The sequence below is a fragment of the Pseudorca crassidens genome, chromosome 15, assembly GCF_039906515.1.
Source record: "Pseudorca crassidens isolate mPseCra1 chromosome 15, mPseCra1.hap1, whole genome shotgun sequence".
NCBI lineage: Eukaryota > Metazoa > Chordata > Mammalia > Artiodactyla > Delphinidae > Pseudorca > Pseudorca crassidens.
Window position 1 is genome coordinate 85,744,665 of NC_090310.1, and position 25,578 is coordinate 85,770,242.

A 25,578-nucleotide genomic window follows, 5' to 3' on the forward strand; every position below is an offset into this window, starting at 1 on the left:
GTGTGAGCAACAGCTCTTTGCTGTACTGCGCGTGGTGCGATCCTGCTTCTGTGAAACAGAAGAGTTAAGTGGGCGTGTCAGTGGTTAACGGTAAAGAAAGAGTTCTGGAAGCAGGTGCCAGAAAACACCCGTCGTGGTTTCTTCTGGAGGCGAGATGTGGGCGGGGAAAGGGGATCCTTTCCTCTCAGTACTGCTCTTGTGCTTCGGTTGTTTGCAATGCGTGTGCATTGTTCTTATAGCTGAGTGAGAGATCACGCTTCTCGAGCCAGAAGGCAGACAGCCTGAGCTCTGCGCCCAGCTGTGACCTGGGACAGCTCCCACCTCCATGAACTTGAACTTAACCTTACCTCTCGTTAACTCACCGTTGAGGTGAGCGGGCGGAACCCTCTGGGCCGGCGGGCTCTGATAAGAGTCAGCAAACACCCCGTAAATGGAAGGGTGACCTAATCTATTTTTTCTTTTTCAAAGCTTGTTAATTTGGTAAATGATATTGGTTGCTTCTCAAATGATAAACCACTTTGCCTCCCAGCTGGTCCTGATGTGTTACCGTTTGTATAAATCGTTGGATTGGATTTGCTACCGTTCTGTTTAGGATTTTTGTATCCATGCTCACGAGGGCTATTAATCGAACGCGGGCTCCCTGCACTGGGAGCATGGAGTCTTACCCGCTGGGCCAGCAGGGATGTGTCCCTCCTTGCGCGTCTCCTGTCTGCTTGCTCTGTCAGTTGCGTAGACGGAGGTCTGAAATCTCCAGCTATAACTGTAGATTTGTCTACCCCTCTCAGTTCTATTAGTTTTTGCTTCATGTATTTGACCCTCGTAATAGGGCCATCAATATCTAGGACTGTCCCATCTTCCTAATGAAGTTGTCCCTCTATCACTTGGGACGATCCTCCTTATCCCTGAGTAACTCCTTTGCTCTGGAATCTCCCTTGTCTGATGTTAATAGACCCCTTCAACTTTCTCTTGATTAATCTTAGAATGGTACCTCGTTTTCCCTTTGTACGTTTCATCTATAATATTTGCATCTTTTTATTTAAAGTGCACGTTTTGTAGGCAGCATGTAGTTTGCTCCTGCTTTTTTGTCCATCCTAAGAATTTTTGCCTCTAGTTAAGGTGTTCAGACTGTTTACACTTCATGTGATCATTGATTTTATTGAGTTTACGTCCACTGTCTGGTTCTGCAGATCTCCATCTTCTGTCTGTGTTGCTCTGCCTCCCATTTCCACCCACAGACTCTTGCTGTCTCGGTCTCTAAGGCTTCATCTTTTCAACTCAGGTAGTTTTCCAAGCTCTTCCTGTTGCCTCTCCCCGGTCCATGGCCCAGGAAATCTCCAGAGGCAGTAAGCTGGGTCAGCATAGGGCTCGCTTTATTTGATTCCCATCTCGGGGGTCACTGTCTTTTCCAGTATCATCAAAACCATTGTTTCATATATTTTGATTTTTGTCTGTTTTATTTATGGGTGGGAAATTCAGTGTGTATTACTCCATCCTGGTCAGAAGTAGAAGTTAAAGTCACCACTCTTACTTTGGAGCCCGAGACAAGTTTTCATGGTACATCCCTTCTATGGAACCAGCTGGGTTCTGATATGACGGGTCCTCAGGAGGGAATCCTTCTCATAGGTTCCAGCCCAGATGCTCCTTCCTTCAGAAACCCTTCCTTGATCTTGACAAGCGCCCTTCCTCGTGTGGCCTGTTCATTCCTCCTTGTGCTGTGTAATTCAGCAGACACTTCCCGAGTTTGTGCAGGGAAAGAAATGAACAAGGCAGAGTCCGCTCCGTGGAGGAGCTCACCAGATTTGTTTTTCTCCATTGAGTGAAAATGTTTCAAGCTCAGATGATGATGACTGTGGTTAGGGAAAGACACACAAACAGATAATTAGAATACGTTGTGAGGATGTGCAAATAGGAACACACATAATGTGTTTCAGATCGTTACAGGGGCTTGTTTTCACGTCTCCCTCCCTCACCTGAGTGAGCTCAGTGGGGCGTGCACCACGTGGTCCTCATTTCTGCTCTTGGGGGCCAGGCGTACAACAGGTGCACTAGAGATGGTGCCTTGCTGAACCTAACAGATCTGCGAAGGTCACGGCTAAGAGTGTGGATGCCGAGCTCAGGCCTGGGGATGAATCTCGGTTCTGTCGCTTGACCTATCAGCAAGAAAACAGGAGCTCAGTTGTGGACGTGCTAAGTTTGAGATGCCTGATTGGGGCCTGGGTAGAGACATCATGAAGGAAGCCAAAGATGCACCATGGATTCAGGAGAGAGGATGTAGCTGGAGAGGGAGATTCTGAGCGTTGGCAGCTGGTCCTTAGTGTCGTGGGACTGAAGAGGTTGTGTAGGAAGCAAGCGTGGAGGAGGGGTTTGAGGGTTGAGTCCTGGGCTCACCCACGTCTAGAGGGGAGATGATGCAGAACCAGCAAAGGAGACAGAGGCGTGGCTATGGCAGTGGGAGGATGCCGGCCAGTGGTGCATAGGGAGAGAGAAGGGAGGCTTCACAAGGAAGAGAGTGGTCCAAGGCCTGAGACCCCCCACGAGCATCCTTTCTCCACCGGGTGGCTAATGGGCGCTGATGAGACGGGGTTGAGGGTATGTTCTGAGTCCCACACACGCTGGTGTGTCGGCCTGCGTGGAGATCGGGAGGCTGCCCCCCACCCGGTGAGGTGGAGCCCAGAGCTCTGGGGTCAGCAGCTCTCTGGGCCATGCTGGGTCCTGGGAGAAGAGCCAGCATTGCCCACCCTGCTTCCTGAGCCCTGTCTGTCAGCTGTGTGTGGGAAAAACTCTCCAACATTGGCTGGAGTTGAGCTGGATCTGGTAACATCAAGGTTTTACTTTTTTTTTTTAACATCTTTATTGGAGTATAATTGCTTTACAATGGTGTGTTAGTTTCTGCTGTATAACAAAGTGAATCAGTTATACATATACATATGTCCCCATATCTCTTCCCTCTTGTGTCTCCCTCCCTCCCACCCTCCCTATCCCACCCCTCTAGGCGGTCACAAAGCACTGAGCTGATCTCCCTGTGCTATGCGGCTGCTTCCCACTAGCTATCTGTTTTACGTTTGTTAGTGTATATATGTCCATGCCACTCTCTCACTTTGTCCCAGCTTACCCTTACCCCTCCCTGTATCCTCAAGTCCATTCTCTAGTAGGTCGGCATCTTTATTCCCGTCTTGCCCCTAGGTTCTTCTGACGATTTGTTTTTCTCTTTTTTTTTTCGATTACATATATATGTGTTAGCATACGGTATTTGTCTTTCTCTTTCTGACTTCACTCTGTATGACAGTCTCTAGGTCCATCCATCTCACTACAAATAACTCAGTTTCGTTCCTTTTGATGGCTGAGTAATATTCCATTGTATATATGTGCCACATCTTCTTTATCCATTCATCTGTTGATGGGCACTTAGGTTGTTTCCATGTCCTGGTTATTGTAAATAGAGCTGCAATGAACATTTTGGTAAACGACTCTTTTTGAATTATGGTTTTCTCAGGGTATATGCCCAGTAGTGGGATTGCTGGGTCATATGGTAGTTCTATTTTTAGTTTGTTAAGGAACCTCCATACTTTTCTCCACAGTGGCTGTATCAATTTACATTCCCACCAACGGTGCAAGAGTGTTCCCTTTTCTCCACACCCTCTCCAGCATTTACTGTTTGTAAATTTTTTGATGATGGCATTCTGACTGGTGTGAGATGATATCTCATTGTAGTTTTGATTTGCATTTCTCTAATGATTACGGATGTTGAGCATTCTTTCATGTGTTTGTTGGCAGTCTGTATATCTTCTTTGGAGAAATGTCTGTTTAGGTCTTCTGCCCATTTTTGGATTGGGTTGTTTGTTTTTTTTGATATTGAGCTGCATGTGTTGCTTGTATGTTTTGGAGATTAATCCTTTGTCAGTTGCTTCATCTGCAAATATTTTCTCCTATTCTGAGGGTTGTCTTTTCATCTTGTTTATGGTTTCCTTTGCTGTGCAAAAGCTTTTTAGTTTCATTAGGTCCCATTTGTTTATTTTTGTTTTTATTTCCATTTCTCTAGGAGGTGGGTCAAAAAGGATCTTGCTGTGGTGTATGTCATAGAGTGTTGTGCCTATGTTTTCCTCGAAGACTTTGATGGTGTCTGGCCTTACATTTAGGTGTTTAATCCATTTTGAGTTTATTTTTGTGTATGGTGTTAGGGAGTGTTCTAATTTCATTCTTTGACATGTAGCTGACCAGTTTTCCCAGCACCACTTATTGAAGAGGCTGTCTTTTCTCCACTGTATATTCTTGCCTCCTTTATCAAAGATAAGGTGACCATATGTGCCTGGGTTTATCTCTGGGCTTTCTATCCTGTTCCATTGATCTGTCTTTCTGTTTCTGTGCCAGTACCATACTGTCTTGATTACTGTAGCTTTGTAGTATGGTATGAAGTCAGGGAGCCTGATTCCTCCAGCTCCATTTTTCATAAGATTGCTTTGGCTATTCGGGGTCTTTTGTGTTTCCATACAAATTGTGAAGATTTTTGTTCTAGTTCTGTGAAAAATGCCAGTGGTAATTTGATAGGGATTGCATTGAATCTGTAGATTGCTTTGGGTAGTATAGTCATTTTCACAATGTTGATTCTTCCAATCCAAGAACATGATATATCTCTCCATCTATTTGTATCATTTTTAATTGCTTTCATCAGTGTCTTATAATTTTCTGCATACAGGTCTTTTGTCTCCTTAGGTAGGTTTATTCCTAGATATTTTATTCTTCATGTTGCAATGGTAAATGGGAGTTTTTTCTTGATTTCACTTTCAGATTTTTCATCATTAGTGTATAGGAATGCCAGAGATTTCTGTGCGTTAATTTTGTATCCTGCTACTTCACCAAATTCATTGATTAGCTCTAGTAGTTTTCTGGTAGCATCTTTAGGATTCTCTCTATATAGTATCATGTCATCTGCAAACAGTGACAGCTTTACTTCTTCTTTTCCGATTCGGGTTCCTTTTATTTCCTTTTCTTCTCTGATTGCTGTGGCTAAAACTTCCAAAACTATGTTGAATAAGAGTGGTGAGAGTGGGCAACCTTGTCTTGTTCCTGATCTTAGTGGAAATGCTTTCAGTTTTTCACCATTGAGGATGATGTTGGCTGTGGATTTTTCATATATGGCCTTTATTATATTGAGGAAAGTTCCCTCAATGCCTACTTTCTTGAGGGATTTTATCATAAATGGGTGTTGAATTTTGTCAAGAGTTTTCTCTGCATCTATTGAGATTATCATATGGTTTTTCTCCTTCAACTTGTTAATATGGTGTATCATGTTGATTGATGTGTAAATAAGGAAGAATCCTTGCATTCCTGGGATAAATCCCACTTGATCATAGTGTATGATCCTTTTAATGTGCTGTTGGATTCTGTTTGCTAGTGTTCTGTTGAGGATTTTGCATCTATGTTCATCACTGATATTGGCCTGTAGTTTTCTTTCTTTGTGACATCTTTGTCTGGTTTCGGTATCAGAGTGATCGTGGCCTCGTAGAATGAATTTGGGAGTGTTCCTTCTGCTATATTTTGGAAGAGTTTGAGAAGGATAAGTGTTAGCTCTTCTCTAAATGTTTGATAGAATTCGCCTGTGAAGCCATCTGGTCCAGGGATTTTGTTTGTTGGAAGATTTTTAATCACAGTTTCAATTTCAGTGCTTGTGATTGGTCTGTTCATATTTTCTATTTCTTCCTGATTCAGTCTTGGCAGATTGTGCCTTTCTAAGAATTTGTCCATTTCTTCCAGGTTGTCCATTTTATTGGCATATAGTTGCTTGTAGTAATCTCTCATGATCCTTTGTATTTCTGCAGTGTCAGTAGTTACATCTCCTTTTTCATTTCTAATTCTGTTGATTTGAGTCTTCTCTTTTTTCTTGACAAGTCTGGTTAATGGTTTATCAATTTTGTTTATCTTCTCAAAGAACCCGTTTTTAATTTTATTGATCTTTGCTATCGTTTCCTTCATTTCTTTTTCATTTATTTCTGATCTGATCTTTATGATTTCTTTCCTTCTGCTAACTTTGGGTTTTTATTGTTCTTCTTTCTCTAATTGATTTAGGTGTAAGTTTAGGTTGTTTATTTGAGATGTTTCTTGTTTCTTAAGGTAGGATTGTATTGCTATAAACTTCCCTCTTAGAACTGCTTTTGCTGCATCCCATAGGTTTTGGGTCGTCATGTTTTCATTGTCATTTGTTTCTAGGTATTCTTTGATTTCCTCTTTGACTTCTTCAGTGATCTCTTGGTTATTAAGTAGCGTGTGTTTATATTTCTTACAGATCTTTTCCTGTAATCGATATCTAGTCTCATAGCGTTGTGGTCGGAAAAGATACTTGATACGATTTCAATTTTCTTACATTTACCAAGGCTTGATTTGTGACCCAGGATATGATCTATCCTGGAGAATGTTCCATGAGCACTTGAGAAAAATGTGTATTCTGTTGTTTGGGATGGAATGTCCTATAAATATCAATTAAGCCCATCTTGTTTAATGTATCATTTAAAACTTGTGTTTCCTTATTTATTTTCATTTTGGATGATCTGCCCATTGGTGAAAGTGGGGTGTTAAAGTCCCCTACTATGAATGTGTTACTGTCGATTTCCCCTTTTATGGCTGTTAGCATTTGCCTTATGTATTGAGGTGCTCCTATGTTGGGTGCATAAATATTTACAGTTGTTATATCTTCTTCTTGGATTGGCCCCTTGATCATTATGTAGTGTCCTTCTTTGTCTCTTGTAATAGTCTTTATTTTAAAGTCTATTTTTTCTGATATGAGAATTGCTACTCCAGCCTTCTTTTGAGTTACATTTGCATGGAATATCTTTTTCCATCCCCTCACTTTCAGTCCATATGTGTCCCTAGGTCTGAAGTGGGTGTCTTGTAGACAGCATATATAAGGGTCTTGTTTTTGTATCCGTTCAGCCAGTCTTTGTCTTTTGGTTGAAGCATTTACATTTACAGTAATTATCAATATGTATGTTCCTGTCACCATTTCTTAATTGTTTTGGGTTTGTTTTTGTAGGTCTTTTCCTTCTCTTGTGTTTCCTGCCTAGAGAAGTTCCTTTAGTATTTGTTGTAAAGCTGGTTTGGTGGGCTGAATTCTCTTAGCTTTTGCTTGTCTTTAAAGGTTTTAATTTCTCCCTCAAATCTGAATGAGATCCTTGCTGGGTAGAGTAATCTTGGTTGTAGGTTTTGTTCCTTCATCACTTTAAGTATGTCCTGCCACTCCCTTCTGGCTTGCAGAGTTTCTGCTGAAAGATCAGCTGTTAACCTTATGGGGATTCCCTTATGTGTTGTTTTTCCCTTGCTGCTTTTAATATTTGTTCTTTGTATTTAATTTTTGATAGTTTGTTTAATATGTGTCTTGACGTGTTTCTCCTTGGATTTATCCTGTATGGGACTCTCTGTGCTTCCTGGACTTGATTAACTATTTCCTTTCCCATATTAGGGAAGTTTTCAACTATAATCTCTTCAAATATTTTCTCAGTCCCTTTTTCTCTAATAAGGTTTTTCTTTTAATTGACTTACAATATTTGGCCTATGCATTGATTTTTATTGCCTTTGGCCAATCAAGAACTCCATAGAGTATTGAGGAAGACTGGTCTAAAGATAAATAAAAGCCTTGCGCTTGGAAAGACAGTATTGTTTTTGACAAACACGCCCCCGGGGAGAAGGTAGTTTTGCATTGGGCCAGCTCTGAGTCAGATCCAATGTGGACAGCCTTGCAGCGGGGACTTCAGAGAACCAGCGACAGGTCAAATGATGACAGCTCTTTGGGAATGAAGCCTGTTCCCCTCCCCCCAGTGGCTGCCAGGTCCCTGGTTTTCAGCAGAAAACAGACTGCTTCGAGGCTGCTGCCAAGATGGAGAAAGGGCCAGGGGAGAAAGGGACAGAGTAAAACATTCTTCCTGAGAGTCATCCAGTTTTCCTTGAATAAAGATGCCCTGTGTCGCTGCAACCCTTTAGTTAATTTACAGAGTTCTGAAAAAGTTGACTCTGATGATTTTGCAGTTTTCTTGTTGCTTTTATAGAGAGAATTTTCCACCATCTTCACTGCTGTCACTCCACAAAGGTCTTTCTTTTTAAACAATTATTTTGATCTAAGGAAGCTATGTTGATGATTAAAAATAAAATACAGAAAACCAAAATTAATAAGTAAAATCCATCCCTGGCATCTCTGCCGATTTATAAGACGATTACAAATTCTTACAAAATTCGATGCAAACACATACACAGATATATTTATATATAAAAGTACATGCTTTCCTACAAGTTGCTTTTCTTAGCAACATATCACGTCTGTCTTTTTGTCCCTCAGTAATGTATATACCACTGCTTTTAGGTTCATGATAGGTTGACGATATTCACATGCTACAGAGGCGCCGTAATGTAACACATGCTGTCTTGTCGTATTTCGGCTGTGTTTACTTTCTGTCTTTCGTAAATGAGGCTGCGTGAACACCCTCTTATGTGTGTTTTGTGTGCTTGTCCCATTTGTTTTGGGAGCAGACTCTTGGAGGTGGGATTTCTGGCCCCAAAGGTAGGATCACAAGTGTGTTTGGGGGCCTTTGGTGGAGAGGGTGGCTTGTTCCCATCGTCAGGACAGGAAGGTCTCCTGGCCTCTGTCTCTCAGTGTCACATCCTGCTCTGGATCCCCTGCTCGTTTAGAAGAATTCCCTCAGTTGTGCAGAAGTGCCCCTCAACTTCATGAAAAGCCCTCCCTTTAAGCTATTTGTCTGGAAGTTTCCCTTTTTGACTTTTAAGTAGTCAAACCTGTTGACCTCCTGATAGCTTGGGGAAGACCGTCAGCCCAGACGTGTTCATCGTGGCCCTACTGGGTGCCATGCTGTGCTCTTAGGGCCTGGATGACTGAGCCGAGGAGAATTAATTGCTCTTAGCACAGAGATTTCCTGTGGAGTGAATTCTCATTTCACCTAGAAATCTCTGATTAAAGGATCTTTCTCTCAGTTAAGAACGAATATGCTTAAAGTTTGTAATGACAAGTATGCCGCGACATTTGCAGTAGGCTTAAAGACATTCTTTATCGAAAGCTAGAAAGATGAAACCACATTCGGTGTAGTTTCGTGGTTAGCATATTACCGTTGTCTAAACATGGCAGTCCTTCTCGCCACCTAGCAGACCTTTGACATTCACGAAGGATTTGTCCTGAGGCCTTTGAGACTCCCTCAGTTCATAAATGCCAGTTTAGCTTTCAATTTCCCCCAGACCATGCAGTAAAGATCAACAGAAAAATGCATGTGACTGCCTTAGGCCTTCATGATTCTATAAATACAGGACTCTAGTCATGTATAAAGCTATTAAAACAAAATCAGGCTGGAGCCCTGGCTGAAATGGCTTTGGGGGTCATTATTTTTCTCTTTGTCTCTAATAAAACACACAGCAAACAAGTTCATATTAGAAACTCAAGCCTCAGTCAAGTCCAATATTTTATATCTTACTTTATCCCAGACTTATGTTAAACTGTCACCTTACTAGGCATTTCTTGCTTTGTATTCCTGTACCCCACAGTAGGAATGGGCTTTCTTTGGCCAGCCATTATTCTTAAGAAATAAAGTTTCCCTCCACCTGTGGGGTTGACCTCATTGGATGATGGTCTGAGCCCCCGGGATTTAAACCCATGCCCTAGTAAAAGGGCAAAACCACACGCCGCAAAACTGCAGTCTGTGTCGTGCTCCGGAGTTCCCTGCCCGTTGTCAGCGCGTGCGCTCGCCGCGGGGCAGGTAAGGACTCTGCTCTTCGTGCAGCTCCATGCCGTTTCCTTTTCCGCCCGTGAATGCAGCCAGCCCCCTTTTCTGCTCTTCAATACGTTTAAACGTCGTCGTTCCTTAAGACCTTACATGCACACCGATGTCACTCTGCTGCTTGGACGTGTGTAGAACTGAAAGTCAATGTCAGCCTCCTAGACCCTGAACCAGGCTCACTCAGCCGTGTTCCTTGGTAACCTGTTGCGTCAACACTGTTCCAGGACCCAGGAGAACAGACTGTTGTCGAGCTTAAAAGCTAGTGGAGGGGATGGAGGATAAACTAGTGAACAAGAAAGAGACCAGGTAGGGGAGGAGTTAAGCGGGTGGGTGATGGCGATTGGAGGACCCATCGGGCCTCTTTGAGGGCAGGGCTCAAGGCCAGCAGTGTGATTCAGGAGGTGGCCGGCCCTGGATGGTCCAGGCAGAGCAGGGGGGTCGCCATGGGAAAGACATGGTGCAGAGACCCTGAGTTGGGATCGTCCAGGAATGGAAGAGGACCCACATGGCCACGGGGTCACAGGCAGAGGGGAGAGGGGGGTGACAGGGGGATGGGGGGACAGACCACCATGGGTAAAGTAACTGTAATTTATGATCTGCACCTGGGCACTTCTGAAGGAAAACGTGGCGCTACTAGTAACTGCTCTGGGGCAAAGGGTGTCGATCGGGACTGTCTCTGGAGACCCCGGCTGCATGAACGATCCCGCACCTGTGGAAGGCATGGTTGCGTGTGGGCCTTTGTGAAGGGAGGTGCGTTGCCCAGCGTTCGCTGGAGGGCATTACAGCTGCCAGACGTGCCCGCGTGGCTCTGGTCCAGGTTCTTTCCTGCAGGAGGGTGGGAAGTGCTGGCCGCACTGGCAGCCAGCGACCCCCTGACACCCGCTTTCTCGGTGCCCCTTGTCTTAGGAACACTGCCGAGGAAGTGCAAGAAGGAGCTCCTGGCAGTGAAACTGAGGAACCGGCCCAGCAAGCAGGAACTGGAAGACCGCAATATCTTCCCCAGGAGGACGGCCGAAGAGAGGCAGGAGATCCGGCAGCAGATTGAGATGAAACTCTCCAAGTAAGTGGCGCATGGACACAGTGGGAGCTGGTCCCGGCCCTGCAGCCCGACCCCTCGGATGTCCCACCTTCCCCACACTGCGCTGTCCCGGCCCCAAACGCAGTGCCCGGGGCGGGGTTTCCCAGCCTTGCCACTGTCGACGCTCAGGGCCAGACGGCTCTTCACTGCGGGGGCCGTCGGGGCGCTGTCGGATGCTTGGCAGCCCACTGGCTTCTGCAGGCTGCACGCCCCTGTGACAGCCAACACTGTCCCCAGACATTGCCCGATCCCCCCGGGGCCACTCTTCCCTGGGGAGAAGCACTGGTTATAGAAGCCAAGCAAGGCCTATGGTGTGGACAGGCTCCGGGGGGCTGCCGGTGCTACTGGTCTGTGGTGCCCCCCTGCCCTCCGGAGGAGCGAGGGCCGGAAGCAGGATCTCCCGAACTCGGGGCCCCTGATGTTCGGGGCCGGATGACACTGATGGGGCCGTCCTGTGCGCGGTAGGACGTTTAGCAGCGTCCCTGGCCTCTACCCTGGAGATGCTCACAGCCCCTCACCCTGCCTCCCATGGTGACAACCAAGTGTCTCCAGTTACTGCCAAGTGTCCCCTGGGGCACGGAGCCATCCCCCAGTCGAGGACCCCTGATCTGAAGGTCGCCCTGGACTTCTCCTCCAGGTGGTCTTTCCTCTGCCCGAGGCTCAGGTCTCCTCGTTTCAGGTGGACGGGCCCTTGTCTCTGCTCTCTGCCGGGGAGCTTGGGCCCCCGTGTTGCCACCCTCCAAAATGCTTTGAGTTTTTTCAGAGCGGGGGGCAATGAGTGTGAGGGGGTGAAGCCCAGCGCCCAGATGCTGTGATTGTGGGCCTCGGTTTTCTTACCTGTAAAATGGGGATGATACCAGCTGCGGGATCACGGTGGGGGAGGGGCGGGCTCAGTTTACCTGTAAAATGGGGATGATACCAGCTGCGGGATCACGGTCGGGGAGGGGCGGGCTCAGCTTACCTGTAAAATGGGGATGATACCAGCTGCGGGATCACGGTGGGGGAGGGGCGGGCTCAGCTTACCTGTAAAATGGGGATGATACCAGCTGCGGGATCACGGTGGGGGAGGGGCGGGCTCAGCTTACCTGTAAAATGGGGATGATACCAGCTGCGGGATCACGGTGGGGGAGGGGCGGGCTCAGCGTGGCGCACATTTCTGCAGGCGGCCGGGGTCCCCAGCTGGGGTCCTGAGGGCTTGGAATCACATAGCCCTGCTCCGTGCTGACGTGCTGGGGGACCTGGGACCAGCGGCCTTACCTCCCCGGGTCTTGGTTTTCTCGTCTATAAGGTGGGGTGCTGATGCTGTCTAGGTCATTGTGAATTTGGGGGGAGATCCCGTAAGGAAGGCATACGGCCGAGCCCTGGCACAAAGTAGGTGCTCAGTAAGTCGGTGCTCACCATGGCTCGTGGGGCCTGGGAGCCGGGTCCTCAGCCCCTCCTCCTGTATCGGCTCTGAACCCAGACCAGGGAGAAGCTTTTTAAAATACAGATTGGTGAGCCCCGCCCCGACCTGATGAGTCTCCGGGCTGAGAGGGGTATTTTAACGAAATCCCTGATATTAACGGGTTGAGGGGGCCTCAGCAGGTTGGACGTTCTTAGCCTGATTGCAGTGAGATTGTCAACCCACCACGCACTTATCACTCTGTGTCTGGTCATTCAGCAAAGGCTTATTTTACTCAAATGAGGGGCAGGCAGGCGCCGTGACCGTTGCGAGAGATACAGTTGTGGGTAATGAGGGAGAGAGCTCCCCTGAGCTCCATATTCCCGGAAGCATCCTCAGACCTCTTCCTGCGTGGCTGGTACCCACTCTGGGGCTTTGTACAGACCAGATGGGTGCTCAGTAAATGCTTATGGGTGGGAAGGAAGGAGGGGTGGAAACACAGGTGCATCGATCTCATGGCCAAGGGGAGATGCTGGCAGATGAAGCTTGGTGTCCTTGTTGCCTGTCTCATGGACGGGATGCACCATCGCAGGAGGCGTGGTTTCCTCTCGTTTCTAATGAGATTGAACTTTTTTTTCAGTGTTTATTAGCTGTCTGTTTTTTTTCAGTTCCTTTCATGTACATTACCTGCAGTTTTCTTTATCTTAATGATTTGAGGATTTTACCCTGGAAATTGCAGCTTCCAGTCTTTTCCAGGTCTGTGAATGACACCTCTTCTCCCTCTTCAGGACTGGTATTGTCATTTTGTTCATGCTTTCCTTTGATGTGGGAAAGTTTTTTATTTTTAAAGTTATCAGATTATCGCTCATATACTTCAGGTGTCAGCAGACTTTTTCTGTGAAGAGTCAGATACTGAATATTTCTGGCTCTGTGGATCCTACTGTGTCTGCTGTGACCACACGACTTTGTCGTCACGCTAACGCGTGGCCAATGCGTGGTGAGTGCGGCTGCATGCCAATGCGACTTTATGTACAAACATAAACAGCAGCCCACGGGGCAAGGTTTCCTGGGCCCTGATATACTTTATGGTCCATATTGTTTGTGCCATGTTTTAAAACATCCTTCCCTGCCCGAAAGTCAAAAAGATGATGTTTACACGTATTATTTTTGCAGTTGTCATCTAATCATGCCAAGCGATAATGGTTTTCTATTTGCTAAACAAACTAACTTCTCTTTCAAGATAGACTATTAAGTGAATTTAAAAAAAAATAGTAAACATTGTAGCATATGTGATTCAAGGATAACAAATGGTCATGACGGTGCTCGGCTTAAGAGAACTCTGGGGACCCCACTCCTGTCTCCCAGTGCAGACGGGAGGTGGGAAAAGGTGGGGTGCTGGGAAACCTCAAAGGACTCCTAAGTAAGTGATACCCCAGACACAGGCCCTGGATGGAATCTGTAACTCATTTTAAAGCTTGGACTAGAACATAGTAGCTCCTTGGACGTTTGTCACCATGTTTAAAAACGGAAAAGCGACCCCAGAATTAGACACGAAGAGAGCGTGGTTGAGAAGTCACATTCCAGGCGGGCAGACGTAGCCTTCCTGGCCGGCCCGGTTTGTTTCCCCTGCAGAAATGGTTTAATTGGATCGTTTGTCTTTGTTTTGCCGCCTTTCAGAGATTCTTCTGCCATCGCTTGCTGAATAATTCAGCCTCTGGTTGCTGTGGCAACGTGCCATTCACTGTATCCTGAAGTGCAGTCGGTGTTTTCGTACTGTGTATTTTTAAAAATTTCCAGACCCTTACTCTTTTTTTTTTTTTTTTTTTGCGGTACGCGGGCCTCTCACTGTTGGCGACCCCTCCCGTTGCGGGACACAGGCTCCGGACGCGCAGGCTCAGCGGCCATGGCTCACGGGCCCAGTTGCTCCGCAGCATGTGGGATCTTCCCGGACCGGGGCACGAACCCGCGTCCCCTGCATCGGCAGGCGGACTCCCAACCACTGCGCCACCAGGGAAGCCCCGGACCCTTTACTTTTTTATCTTTTGGGCGCTCCTAGGGCTTTTCTGGATGAAGTGGTCACGGTCTCCCCTGACTCTGTGTGCTGGCTCTGGGGATTTGCATGAAGTCGGAGTCAGCTTGGGAGTAAAGGAGGAGTAAAGCCCTGTGATCACGGTCACCCCCTTTCTATATGGGAGCCCAGCTCACCTTTACGGCGTGTGTAAGTGAATCCGCAGAGTATTACAGACCCGCAGCTCCCGTGCCTCACACAGTGGGCAAGTTCTAGAAATTTCTGTCTTGCTTCAGTTGGGTTGTGTGCACGCCATTTAAGGATGCCCGACAGCTTTCTCTTTTATTATTATTATATAAGCTTCAGGTGTCCAGCATTGTAATTCGACATCTGTATATACTACAGAGTGATCAAGTGACAACTTTCCCTTTTAAGTGCGGACGCCGTACAGTATGTTTTGCTTCCTTTCCCTCATTTCATTTAATCTTTACAGGAACCGATAGAGGAGGTGTTATCATCATCTCCATTTTACAGATGAGAAAACTAAGGCTTGATGAGAGAGGTTAAGGAACTTGCCCAGGGTCACACAGCTCAGAGGAGGTGGGCTAGGAGTCAGGCGATGGGTGGTCCCTCAGAACCCCCAGGCCTGGGTGGCGGGGGAAGCAGAGCTCTGGGGGCCTGGCTCATCTAAGTCTCTGCTTTGCGTTTTCTCATACTGGTGTGGCTTCCATCAGGGGACATTCAGGCCTCCAGCCAGTGCCCTGGGCTTCTGTGCAAAACACTCCATGCCTGTGTTGGCGGGAAGTGGAGGGGATGCAAATATTCTCCCACCCCCGGAACAGTGCAGTTAGCGAACAGAGACTCTCGGCCGACCACAGGCCCTGGGGAAACGTAGACAAGTAGGTTCAAATCCCAGGCTTTCCGTCACAGCGGTGTGGGTTTGGGCCAGCATGGCCTTCTCTGAATCTCCCCCTGGTTTGTAAATTCAACACTGTGGCAGCACCTTCCTCCTGGGGCCCCTTTGGAAAGTTCCAGGTTAGTCCCTGGACAGACAGGTGAAAGTGCATCCCTGCAGGAGGCGCTCTGGGGGGTGGAGCTGCTGCTGTTTGGTCCTGGCTGGACGCACTAGGGCTAGTTGTCACCTGGGCAGGGGCAGAGGCTACGCAGCAGGCCAGGCCAGGCCAGGGTAGTGAGCTGCTGTAGAGCAGCGCCTGGAGGGCCAAGGTCGTGTTAGCGTAGTTGTTAATGTCAGTACATTGTTGTTCTCGTCCGTGACTGTGGTGTGTTTTGCCCGGCCGGCACCTCCGGAGCGATGCACAAACCTTCTGTTAAGTCTCCCTTGGGGCGTCCTCTGCTGTGGGACCGCATGTGAGAAGCTGATTAATGCTCAGTAGCGCCCTCCAGTAGCACGTTAACACAGGCGTTCAATGCACGTGCATTAAATGACCCTCCAGCCGGTCCCTTTGTACGTTTTGTTCTCCCACATCCAGAACAGGCTGCCGCCACTCAGGCCTCCGGGAAACAGATTCCCAGGAAGGAGTGTTCTGTGCTGCTGCTCCCTTGCCCCGTGCTTGCCTTGAAATCTGCGGAATTTTAAGGAGGAGGTTTGATGCGTTTAAGGATGGGGGTGGAGATTGGCCCTCTTATAAACAGCACCATGAACCTAGCATTAGCCGTGGGACTTTCTTTCCGCTGAAGGTGTCAGGAATGCTGGGGCGCAGTGCAGGGTCTCAGTTCTGTGGACACAGGGTTTAGAAAATACAGAAACCTTACTTTTTCTGGCCTTAGCAGGAAAAAGAATGGCTTAATTTTAATTGCTGCAAAGGAAGCTGCTCCTTTGGGAAGTGTTGAGGCATAATTGCAGTGGGTGGGGAATTTCATAATAACAGATGTTGATAAATATTTGCTGCTTTTCCTCTTCCCGACCTGCAGTGCCGGGTGGGAGCCCAGCTCCTCCTGGGTGACTTGAATCCTGCCCCATAAGCACCATCTAAGGAGGGACAGAAAAGTGTGGTTATTAATGATGGTCGTTGCTAACATGTATTCAGTGTCTTCTGTGCACCAGCTTCCTGCTAAGCGTTTCATGCGTATTACCTCCTTGGAGCCTTGCGAGAGCTCTCTGGGGTAGGTGCTATTAATGGTCCTATTTTTCAGATGAGGATAACTGGCTCAGAACAGTGCAGTCACTTGCCTGTGCTCACACAGCGGGAAATATGGGGTGCGGGGGTAATTGGTCACCCGATCCACGCCAGTTCCAACATCAGAGCGTCCATCCAAATCACCAGGGAGCTTTGTGAAAGCACAGATTCCCAGGCCCCACCCCAAGTCTCTTGAACAGGAATCTGTATTTTAACAGAGCCCTTCTCCTAAGTGTCACTGTTGCCTTAGGCTGCACTGTGTCCCCTTCCTTGCCACCCTTGGAAGACCGTTCTTGGAGGCCTCAGGATCAAAATAAGCTGTACTTCTGTGTAACAGCTGTCTGTTAGTATCTTAAGGAGAATGCACATTTTATAGTTGATTGTGTTTCCCTTTTTGCCTTGGCCACCAGGAAGCTCAGAGCCAAGTATGCAGATACCTGTCACAAGTGTGTTGTATCGTTTGGGTTGTGTGTCTGTGTTTGATCTTATGTTGTATGGCCTTTGTCTTAATTTCCTCAACTCTTTTTTTTTTTTTTTTGGAAGGAAGGAGTCTCACATTTATTGACCACACTGTGTTCCAACTCTTTCACCTATGTTACATTTTTTCATGGTTACAAGAAAACTAAGATATAGGCATTACAACAGACTCTTGCCATTTGATGATTCAACATTGGAGGTTTTGCCTATTTGCCAGTAACTCCAAACATGTAGGACTTGAAATTTTTCTAAAGCATTCACGTGAAACTGATGCCCACCTGGAGGCTGAGGTCGTGGAGGGAGTGATTGTGAGCGAGACACGATTATTGGTGAGCATCTCTATTTCAGTTTGAGTTTGCTTTTGTCACCTCTCTTTCTGTCTGCTGTAGTTCTCCAAAGTGCTTCAGTAGTTTCCTTTTTTTTAAATTGAAGTATAGATGATTTACAATATTGCATTAGTTTCAGGTGTACAACTTAGTGGTTGTGCATTTTTGAGATTATACTCCATTATAGGTTATTACAAGATAATGGGTATAATTCCCTGTACTATACAGTATATCTTTGCTGCTTATCTATTTTATGTATAGTAATTTGTATCTGTTAATCTCCTACCCCGAATTTGTCCCTCCCCCCTTTCCTCTCCCCTTTGGTAACCATAAGTTTGTTTTCTATGTTTGTGAGTCTGTTTCTGTTTTGTATACATATTCATTTGCATTATTTTTTAGATTCATATATACATGACATCATATAGTACTTGTCTTTCTCTGACTTATTTCACTAAGGATAATATTCTCTAGGTCCATCCATGTTGCTGCAGATGGTAGTTTTTCATTCTTTTTTATGGCTGCTTAATATTCTGTGTGTGTGTATGTACATATACCTTAAGCCAGTTGTCTGTTGATGGACACTCAGGTGGTTTCCATGTCTTGGCTGTTGTAAATAGTGCTGCTATGAACATTGGGGTGCATGTATCTTTCCAAAGTAGTGTTTTCATTTCTTTTGGATTTATACCCAGGAGTGGAATTGCTGGTCATGTGATAGTTCTATTTTTAATTTTTTAAGGAACCTCCACACTGTTCTTCATAGTGGCTGTACCAATTTACATTCCCACCAACAGTGTAGGAGGGTTCCCTTTTCTCCACACCCTCTCCAGCATTTGTTATGTATAGACTTTGATGATGGCTCTTCTGACTGGTGTGAGGTGATACCTCACTGTAGTTTTGATTTTCATTTCTCTAATTATTAGTGATGTTGAGCATCTTTTCACGTGCCTGTTGGCCATCTGTATGTCTTCTTTGGAGAAATGTCTAGTTAGGTCTTCTGCCCATTTTTTCGATTGGAGTGTTTGGTTTTTTGATATTGAATTGTACGAGCTGTTTGTAGATTTTGGGTATTAACCTCTTGTCAGTCACATCATTTGCAAATATTTTCTCCCATTCGGTAGGTTGTCTTTTTGTATTATTGATGGTTTCCTTTGCTGTGCAAACGCTTTTAAGTTTAATTAGGTCCCATCTGTTTATTTTTGCATTTATTTCTTTTGCCTTAGGAGATTGATCCAAGAAAATAATGCTACAATTTATGTCAAAGAGTGTGCTGCCTGTGTTCTCTCCTAGGAGTTTTATGGTTTCAGATCTTACATTTAGGTCTTTAAACCATTTTGAGTTTATTTTTGTATGTGGTATGAGGGAATGTTCTAATCTCATTGATTTACATGTGGCTGCCCAGTTTTCCAGCACCACTTACTGAAAAGACTGTCTTTTCTCCGTTGTATATCCTTGCCTCCTTTGTTATAGATTAATTGACCGTAGGCGTGTGGGTTTATTTCTGGGCTCTCTATTCTTTTCCATTCATCCACATGTTTGTTTTTTGTGCCAGTAGCACTCTGTTTGATTACCGTAGCTTTGTAGTATAGTCTGCAGTCTGGGAGGCTTGTGCCTCCTGCTTTGTCCTTTTTTCCTCAGGATTGCTTTAATTTGCTCAACTCTTAATTTTATCTCCAGGGGGTATAGTTTTCTATACATGATTTCAAACCCATTTCTCAATTTTAACTATAAAAGTGTAAGTAAAAAATACATATTTTTTATGGAGGCCCTGTTAGCATGCGTAAGATTTTGCCATCTAACATCACGTCAGAAGGGTTTTCCATTCTTTTTCATAGGATTCAAATGTTCATTTTTAATAGTGGTCTGGTGTGTTAAGGAGGGGACAGACCTACCAGCTTTGCTTTTCCCTCCCACAATCAAGACTTTTAGTTTGCCTCAAAATCTTTACTTTTAAAATAAAACTACATGTAATGCTTATTTTCACACATCAGTGTTTTTTTTTTTCTTTTTATGGATTATTTACATGAGCAACATTTCCAGAAATGTTAAAAGAGGAGGAGGAAAATGCATTGAATTAGATGATGTCATCATTCAAGAAAGAAAACCAGTTGTCAGCAGAACCCAGCAGATCAGTGGGTAACAGCCTGGAATTTGTGGTTCAGGAGGGAGGGAGCAAAATTTCTTATCAAATACATGAAAATAATTCAGTTTCACTAGTAACTACAGACATTAAAAAATTCATAGTAACAAAGAACCTTTCATCCTCAACTAAAATGACAATAAAACTTAAAATATTATTTTTAAATATTTTAAGTTATATTTTACTAATGTAAATACTGATCATGGTATAAGAATATCCCACCCTAGTGAGTTGGTGGTTTCCATTGCCATCCCACTGCTGGCAGCCATGTGACTTGAAAATAACTGGGCAGGTGAAGAGCCAGGATGACAATTTGCACATTTTAACCGAGCACTCTGCTTCTGGGAGTTTATATTCAGGGATTTAGAAGGAGAAGAAGCGTGCTGTGATGGTTAGTTTTAGTCCCAGGGGACTTTGTGTCTGCGGGGGCCCCCCCTTAGTGTCTCTGGGGACAGAGGGTCAGGACACAGTGTGACAGCCGAGAATCTCCATCCTCCAGATGTGCTGCAGGTGGGGCAGGTCTGTTTCGGGTCCTGAGGGCGTTACACGCTGCGACGTGGGGACAGTGTTCCTGCAGAAGCTGTCGTTCAGGCTTCGAAGGGGCCAGCTGGGGGTGGGCTTGGTCTCAGGGGCCTTCGTTCTGCTGTGAACTTGTACCGAAATCTGTGCGGATGAGCACTCACTTCCACTGAAGTGTCCTTTGGTAAATTTCAGGCAAGTGGAGGGGGGAGAGCCAGCTTCTGACCCAGGTTTCATGACAACATGACCAGCAGGGAATGGGACAGATTGGCCCTGACCGCAGGCTGGGCACCGAGCTGCTTGTGTCTCTAGCCGGACCGCAGTGCTGGGTAGGAGCGGGCCTCCCTGCTGGGTCCCAGTGTCTGTGGTGGAGCAGCCAGACTGTGGGTTCCAGAGCCCTCGCTCTACCCGCGCCCCGCCCCGGGAGCATCTCATCTTCCACAAAAGCACAGAGAGCACGTGACGCACTACGGCTCAATCCACTTCCTGGTTCATCGGAACTAACGCGTGAGTAACATCCTCATCCTCCGCTGGTCCTTCGCCTGCGTCAGCGTCGGCAGCCCTAGAACCTTCCCTCTGTGTTCCATGCGGTGTGGGCTCCTGTACACGGGCCTCGGCTTCGGTCCCTAGTAGACCCTCCGATGCCCACGCTGCAGCCTCACCTCGGATGCAGGACGTGACAGTCCTGGGTCAGGGCCTGGTGCGGCCACCCCCGACTTGTATAATAACAGCCGTTACTGCCGAACCTGAAGTTCCTCGCAGGTTTTGCCTCCTACCCCTCGGGTTATGCACGGTGGCCGTGACGTAAGAGGGTGTTGTAAATGACTTACGGGGGAGGTCAAGACCGCGGAAAAGCAGGCCTGCTTTCTCTTGCAGCATCGCATCTCACACCCTTGCATGTCTCCTGGGACGCAAAAGCCCCGTCACAAACCTCGGGTCCCTGCAGAGCGCAGGGGCCGGGTGCTGGGGAGCAGAGGTGGAAAGATAGGCTCAGAGGTGCATCATGTCTAATAAAATACGTGCAAAATAGACGTGTGAACCAGCCGTGGAAGTGGAGGGTCTAGGAGGGAGCGATGAATCTGGCAGGAGGGAGGAAGAGTTGGGGTGCAGGCATCAGAGAGGGGGTGACGTGGCGCGCGGTCTTGATGGCTCGATACGTGTCAGCACACGTGGCAGCCGGAGCGCAAGGATGTCCCGGGCAGAGAGCAGCCGCAAGGAAGTCCCGCGGCCTGAACCCGCATCGCCCTCTGGAGAACGTGGTGTGGCTGTGAAGGGCTGGGGCGAGCGGGGGCAGAGGGGAGGCTGCAGGGCTACAGGGCCAGGTGGTGGGCACCCTTCTAGCTCCTGGTCCGCACGCGGCTGCCTCTGGTCCCTCCCGGAGGGACCTCCCTTGATGTCCCCCATTCTCCATCCCATCATCCCGTTTTCTTCACCGCACTTAACTGCTGTCTGAAATTCCCCTTTATTCCTTTCTTTGCCTCTTTGGGGTCTGTCTCCCCGCTAGAACACTGCGATCCTGCCTCTGCTGTTCGCCTGGGGTGCCCCCTGTCACACTGAGCAGCCGCTCCGTAAATTGGTGTCAACGGTGAACAGGAGCACCTGGCCTTTCCTGAGAAGCAGTGAGGGTCCCCTGCGGGCTCATGAGCAGCGGCATGGCAGGGCGACGGCGCGTCTGAGGTCCCCTCTGCCTACACGTGTGGGGGTGTCAGGCTGGGGGGCCTGACGGGGGCATGTGACGCTGGTCTTGCAAGAGCCAAGCTGGACGTCATCACGTGACGGTGGGGCCGCGGGGCGTGGGTGGGCGGAGGCGGACGAGGGGCGGGACCCCGGTAAGGGCTTGAGGAGGTGCTGGGATGGGGAGGGGCTGATGCTTTGCGCCGGGGCGGGGGATGCAGGAAGAAGGAAGGGAGGTGCTTGAGGAAGGCTCGTGCCCACGTTTGGGCACAGAGCTGGCCGTGTCTCTGGCGCTGTTAGCAGGGGTTCGATCCACGAGCAGGGGCGCGGACTGCCTTGGGGAGCCTCCTCTGGCGGTTTTGAACTAACCAGGTTGCAGGTTACGAGCAGCACGAGCTGAAGGTCAAAGTCACTGAAGGACCAGTAAGGAGTTTTCCGGGGTTGTGTGGTTCCTTTGATCATGGGTGCGTTTCCTACCACCGTGTGTTCCCTCCGACCTCACATCAGGGTGACAGGGAGAGCAGGTGGCCAGCCGTTTTCCCCTGGGGCCCCTGGGGACAGAAGGGCTTTCTGTGTGTCAGGTTGAATAAGCCCCGTCCATCTGTGGAAACAGAGTGGCATTAAATGCAATCCAAGGGCAATGGGGGGACTTGAAACCCACTTTTCTTCATTCTGGAAGCCTGCAGGACTTGAGCTGTGGGACGTTGCTGAGTAATTTGGGGATTTCGGTTGGCACGTCAGGGGCAAGGTGCTTCTGTTTGGATGAAACAGGACAAGGGGCGACTGAGTCCTTCCTCACATTGCTGGGGAGGGGCCGGGCCAGGGCTCCCAGCTCTGGGAGGGGGAATCTCACAGCCGACCTGGGGCTGCAGCCTGGGGGCCCAGCAGGATGGACTCAGGAGAGGCCTCCGGGCGAAGGCCGCTGCTCATTAACGAGCCGCCGTCCACGAGGAGAGCACAAGATGTTCTCCCAGCTCAGCTGCACGGCGGGAAACCTCAGAGGGTTGAACTTGGCGTCCTGGTACACGAAAGGCCGTTCGTCAGCTCGGTCTCTGAAACGGCTGGTGGGACAACTTCCAAAGGGATTTGCAGGCAATAGAGGAAAGAAGGTAGATGCGTAATGAGGAGACTAGCAATTCATTAAGCCCAAGAGAATTCTTGAGCAGAAAACTAATAGCTGCGCCTCTCCAGCAGGAGGAAGTACAACTGTGGTGGGAAGGATGAGGTTTAGGCCTAATGTGCCCCCCACTGTACAGTGAACTCCGAACCTGCAAAGCAGGTGATTAGGCTGCAGGTCCTCAGGCCCCTGGGGAGGGATGCCCCCACCTCCCCCTTCACCATCCCTGGAAGGTTGGTGGACAACAAAGTTGATCCCAAAGCTTCCTGAGCACTTTCAGGGGGAGAGAAGAGACACTGTCCTGGGATGGGGGTGACTCTGGAGTGGGGAGGTCAGACTGTCCTCCTGGCTCATTTCACAGAACGGGAGTCACAAGCCCAAAGGCGCCCTCTGTGAGTGACGGGCCAGGGGCAGCGCTGTGGCAGGTTGGGAGATGTGTGTCCTTGCTGCAGGGGCACCTGCCCCTCAGCAACTGTGGGCGTCAGCCTGGGAATGCCAGATCAGTGTGGGCAGAGTTTTCCAAGAGAAACTGGAAATATTTATTCCAATGTAAAATTTCCTTTATTTAAATGTTGGGGGCCGACTCACATATTTTAAAAAAGAAAGTATAGACCCCAGTATAGACCCCATAAAATACATTTGTGGGCTGTATTTGGCCTGAGGGGGTCACCCGTTTGCCACCCGTGATGTGATGTCACTTGTTGTATGAGAAGCTCGTTCTCGTTTGCACTGAGAATGGGGGATTTTGACTATTGAATTAATGTAGGGAAAACAGTGGGTCAGAATCTGAATTGAAGGTCAGCAGGAGAAGCATTAAGACCAGAGACTGTGACCACCAACGTCCTGTGCAGCTCCGGCAGATCTTTTCTTTCCAACTGGCAGGGGAGGGGGCTGCTCTGGGAGAGCTTGTGTACACATCGCCCCCATGGCTCTAATCGTGATGGGAGGAAGCATCTCTGTGTGGTGGTGAAAGCCTGGACTCTGGGCAGGACGTCTTGGTTCCTGTCCCCGCTCTGCTGTCTTCCAGCTGTGTGACTGCAGGCAGGAGGCCTCCCTGGCGCCTGCCTCACTGTCCTCTTGTGTAAAATGGGGATAATTAAAACAGAGCCCATGTCCTAGAGCTGCGGAAAGGATGCAAAGAGACAGGACACATAAAAAGCCTGGACTTCTGTGTGGCAGGGAGGAAGCACCAGGGAATAAAACAAAGAAATATGGGGATAGGGAATTTTAATAGTGTGAGACACAATTTCCATACGATACAATGCACCCTTTCAAAGTGCACAGTCTAGGGCTTCTAGTATATCCGTGGAGTTGTGTGTCCATCACCACAGTCAACTTTAGGACATTTTCATCACCCACCAAAGGAGCCCTCACCCCTTAGCCATACCTCCAATCCCTAGAACAGTACCTGGGCCATGTGGACACTTAATACTTTTTCAGTTATTGTCGCAAGGGTTGAGGGAGGTATGTATGAAGACCCGTTACCACAATTAGTGTCACGTCCTGTTCGTCATCTGTGTCTCTACCAGCTTTATCCTCTCCCTCAGCATCTTCATCACTGTTGCTGTCTTTATCCCCATCACCACCTTCATCACCTTGTTCATCTTCGTCATCACCACCGTCATTTCCATCAATGTCTTATCCATCTTTTTCTTCTGCATCTACATCAGGTACCGTCTGCATCACTTTTGTCTTTATCTTCTTCATCTTCTTTACCATCATCTTAGCAACATCTTCATCCACACCTTTATCGTCATCCTCAACATCTTCATTGTCTGTCTTTGTTACGTAGGAAGCACTTAGGAAACAGTGGCTCTCGACCTCCTTGAGGTCCGGGGACCCCACTTCCAGGAGAATGAAGCCCACGTCTGAAGCCGGGTCGGGAACTTTGGGCTGACTCCTGCCTGGAGAGAAAGGGAGCCTTGAAAGTGGTGGAAGGTCAAGGGTGGGCGGGGCCAGGACCTCTCAGTTCCTGCAGGTCCAGCTCAGGACCGACCCGGTGCAGTGGCTGGCTGGGATGCTGATCTCGAGGTAGCAGCCACCCCTCAGCTGGGATGTGCAGGGCCCGGGTCTCTGCAACCCTCTGAAGAGGGTTTTGAGATCCCAGGAGCAAAGACTCTTTGTGTTCAGCAGTTTCTCTGCTTTTCTTCCTGTTTTGGTGAAGCAGACTTTCTTGACTCACTTCCCCAGCCCTCCAGGGAATCTCGGGCATGTTCCTGGGGCTTTCAGTCTTCCTCTGTTTAGAAACCTCAGGGGACACGAAGGTCAGGTCTGTTCTATCCAGATAAACCCTCCCAGGCCCTTGGCCTGGTACCGCCTCGCTGCTCCGCTGCTGTGGGAGGGGCCTGCCGTGACTAGTACCTAGCCTCCAAGGTGAAGAGGAAGCCTGGGACTAACGAGGCACTTTCAAGGATTTGTTGCAAAATACAAAAGGAAGTCGCGGGGCAGGCCTGGGAGCAGGCCCTGTGGGATGTTGTGGGGAGGGCAAGACGAGACCCCTGCCCTGGAGGGAGGGGTGCGATGGTCCTGGGAGGCTGAGGCCGGGACCGTCCAGGCCGAGCGGTGGCCGTAAGGTCGCGCGTGTTCTGCTTTTAGATGGAAGTAGCTAAGCAATAGAAAATCGGCACTCCCCAGTCGGGAAACGTTTGACAAAATCTACACCTCGGAGGACACACATATGAATCTCGGTCTTTGTTAGAACGCGTGACGTTGAAGGAAGAAGAGCCAGCACCTGGGGCTGGGTGGCCCTTGCAGGTGGGGCGCAGCCCCCCGGTCCTGTCAGCTCATGGCCCCTGAGTCCTCCCGTGGGGTCAGGTGGGGCGCAGCCCCCCGGTGCTGTCAGCTCATGGCCCCCGAGTCCTCCCGTGGGGTAAGGTGGGGCGCAGCCCCCCGGTGCTGTCAGCTCATGGCCCCTGAGTCCTCCCGTGGGGTCAGGTGGGGTGCAGCCCCCTGGTCCTGT

The 25,578-nt window shown here is 48.3% G+C and overlaps 1 protein-coding gene across 3 annotated transcripts in view; it reads left to right on the plus strand.

Annotated features, from left to right (window-relative positions):
- The window catches only part of PHACTR3 (phosphatase and actin regulator 3), a 238,390-nt gene that overhangs the window by 189,347 nt on the left and 23,465 nt on the right, over positions 1–25,578 (plus strand). For all 3 annotated transcript variants that reach the window (XM_067708625.1, XM_067708624.1, XM_067708626.1), the window contains exon 8: positions 10,671–10,824. In XM_067708625.1, coding sequence (XP_067564726.1) covers positions 10,671–10,824 — 154 coding nt within the window. The remainder of the gene's footprint in view (positions 1–10,670; positions 10,825–25,578) is intronic.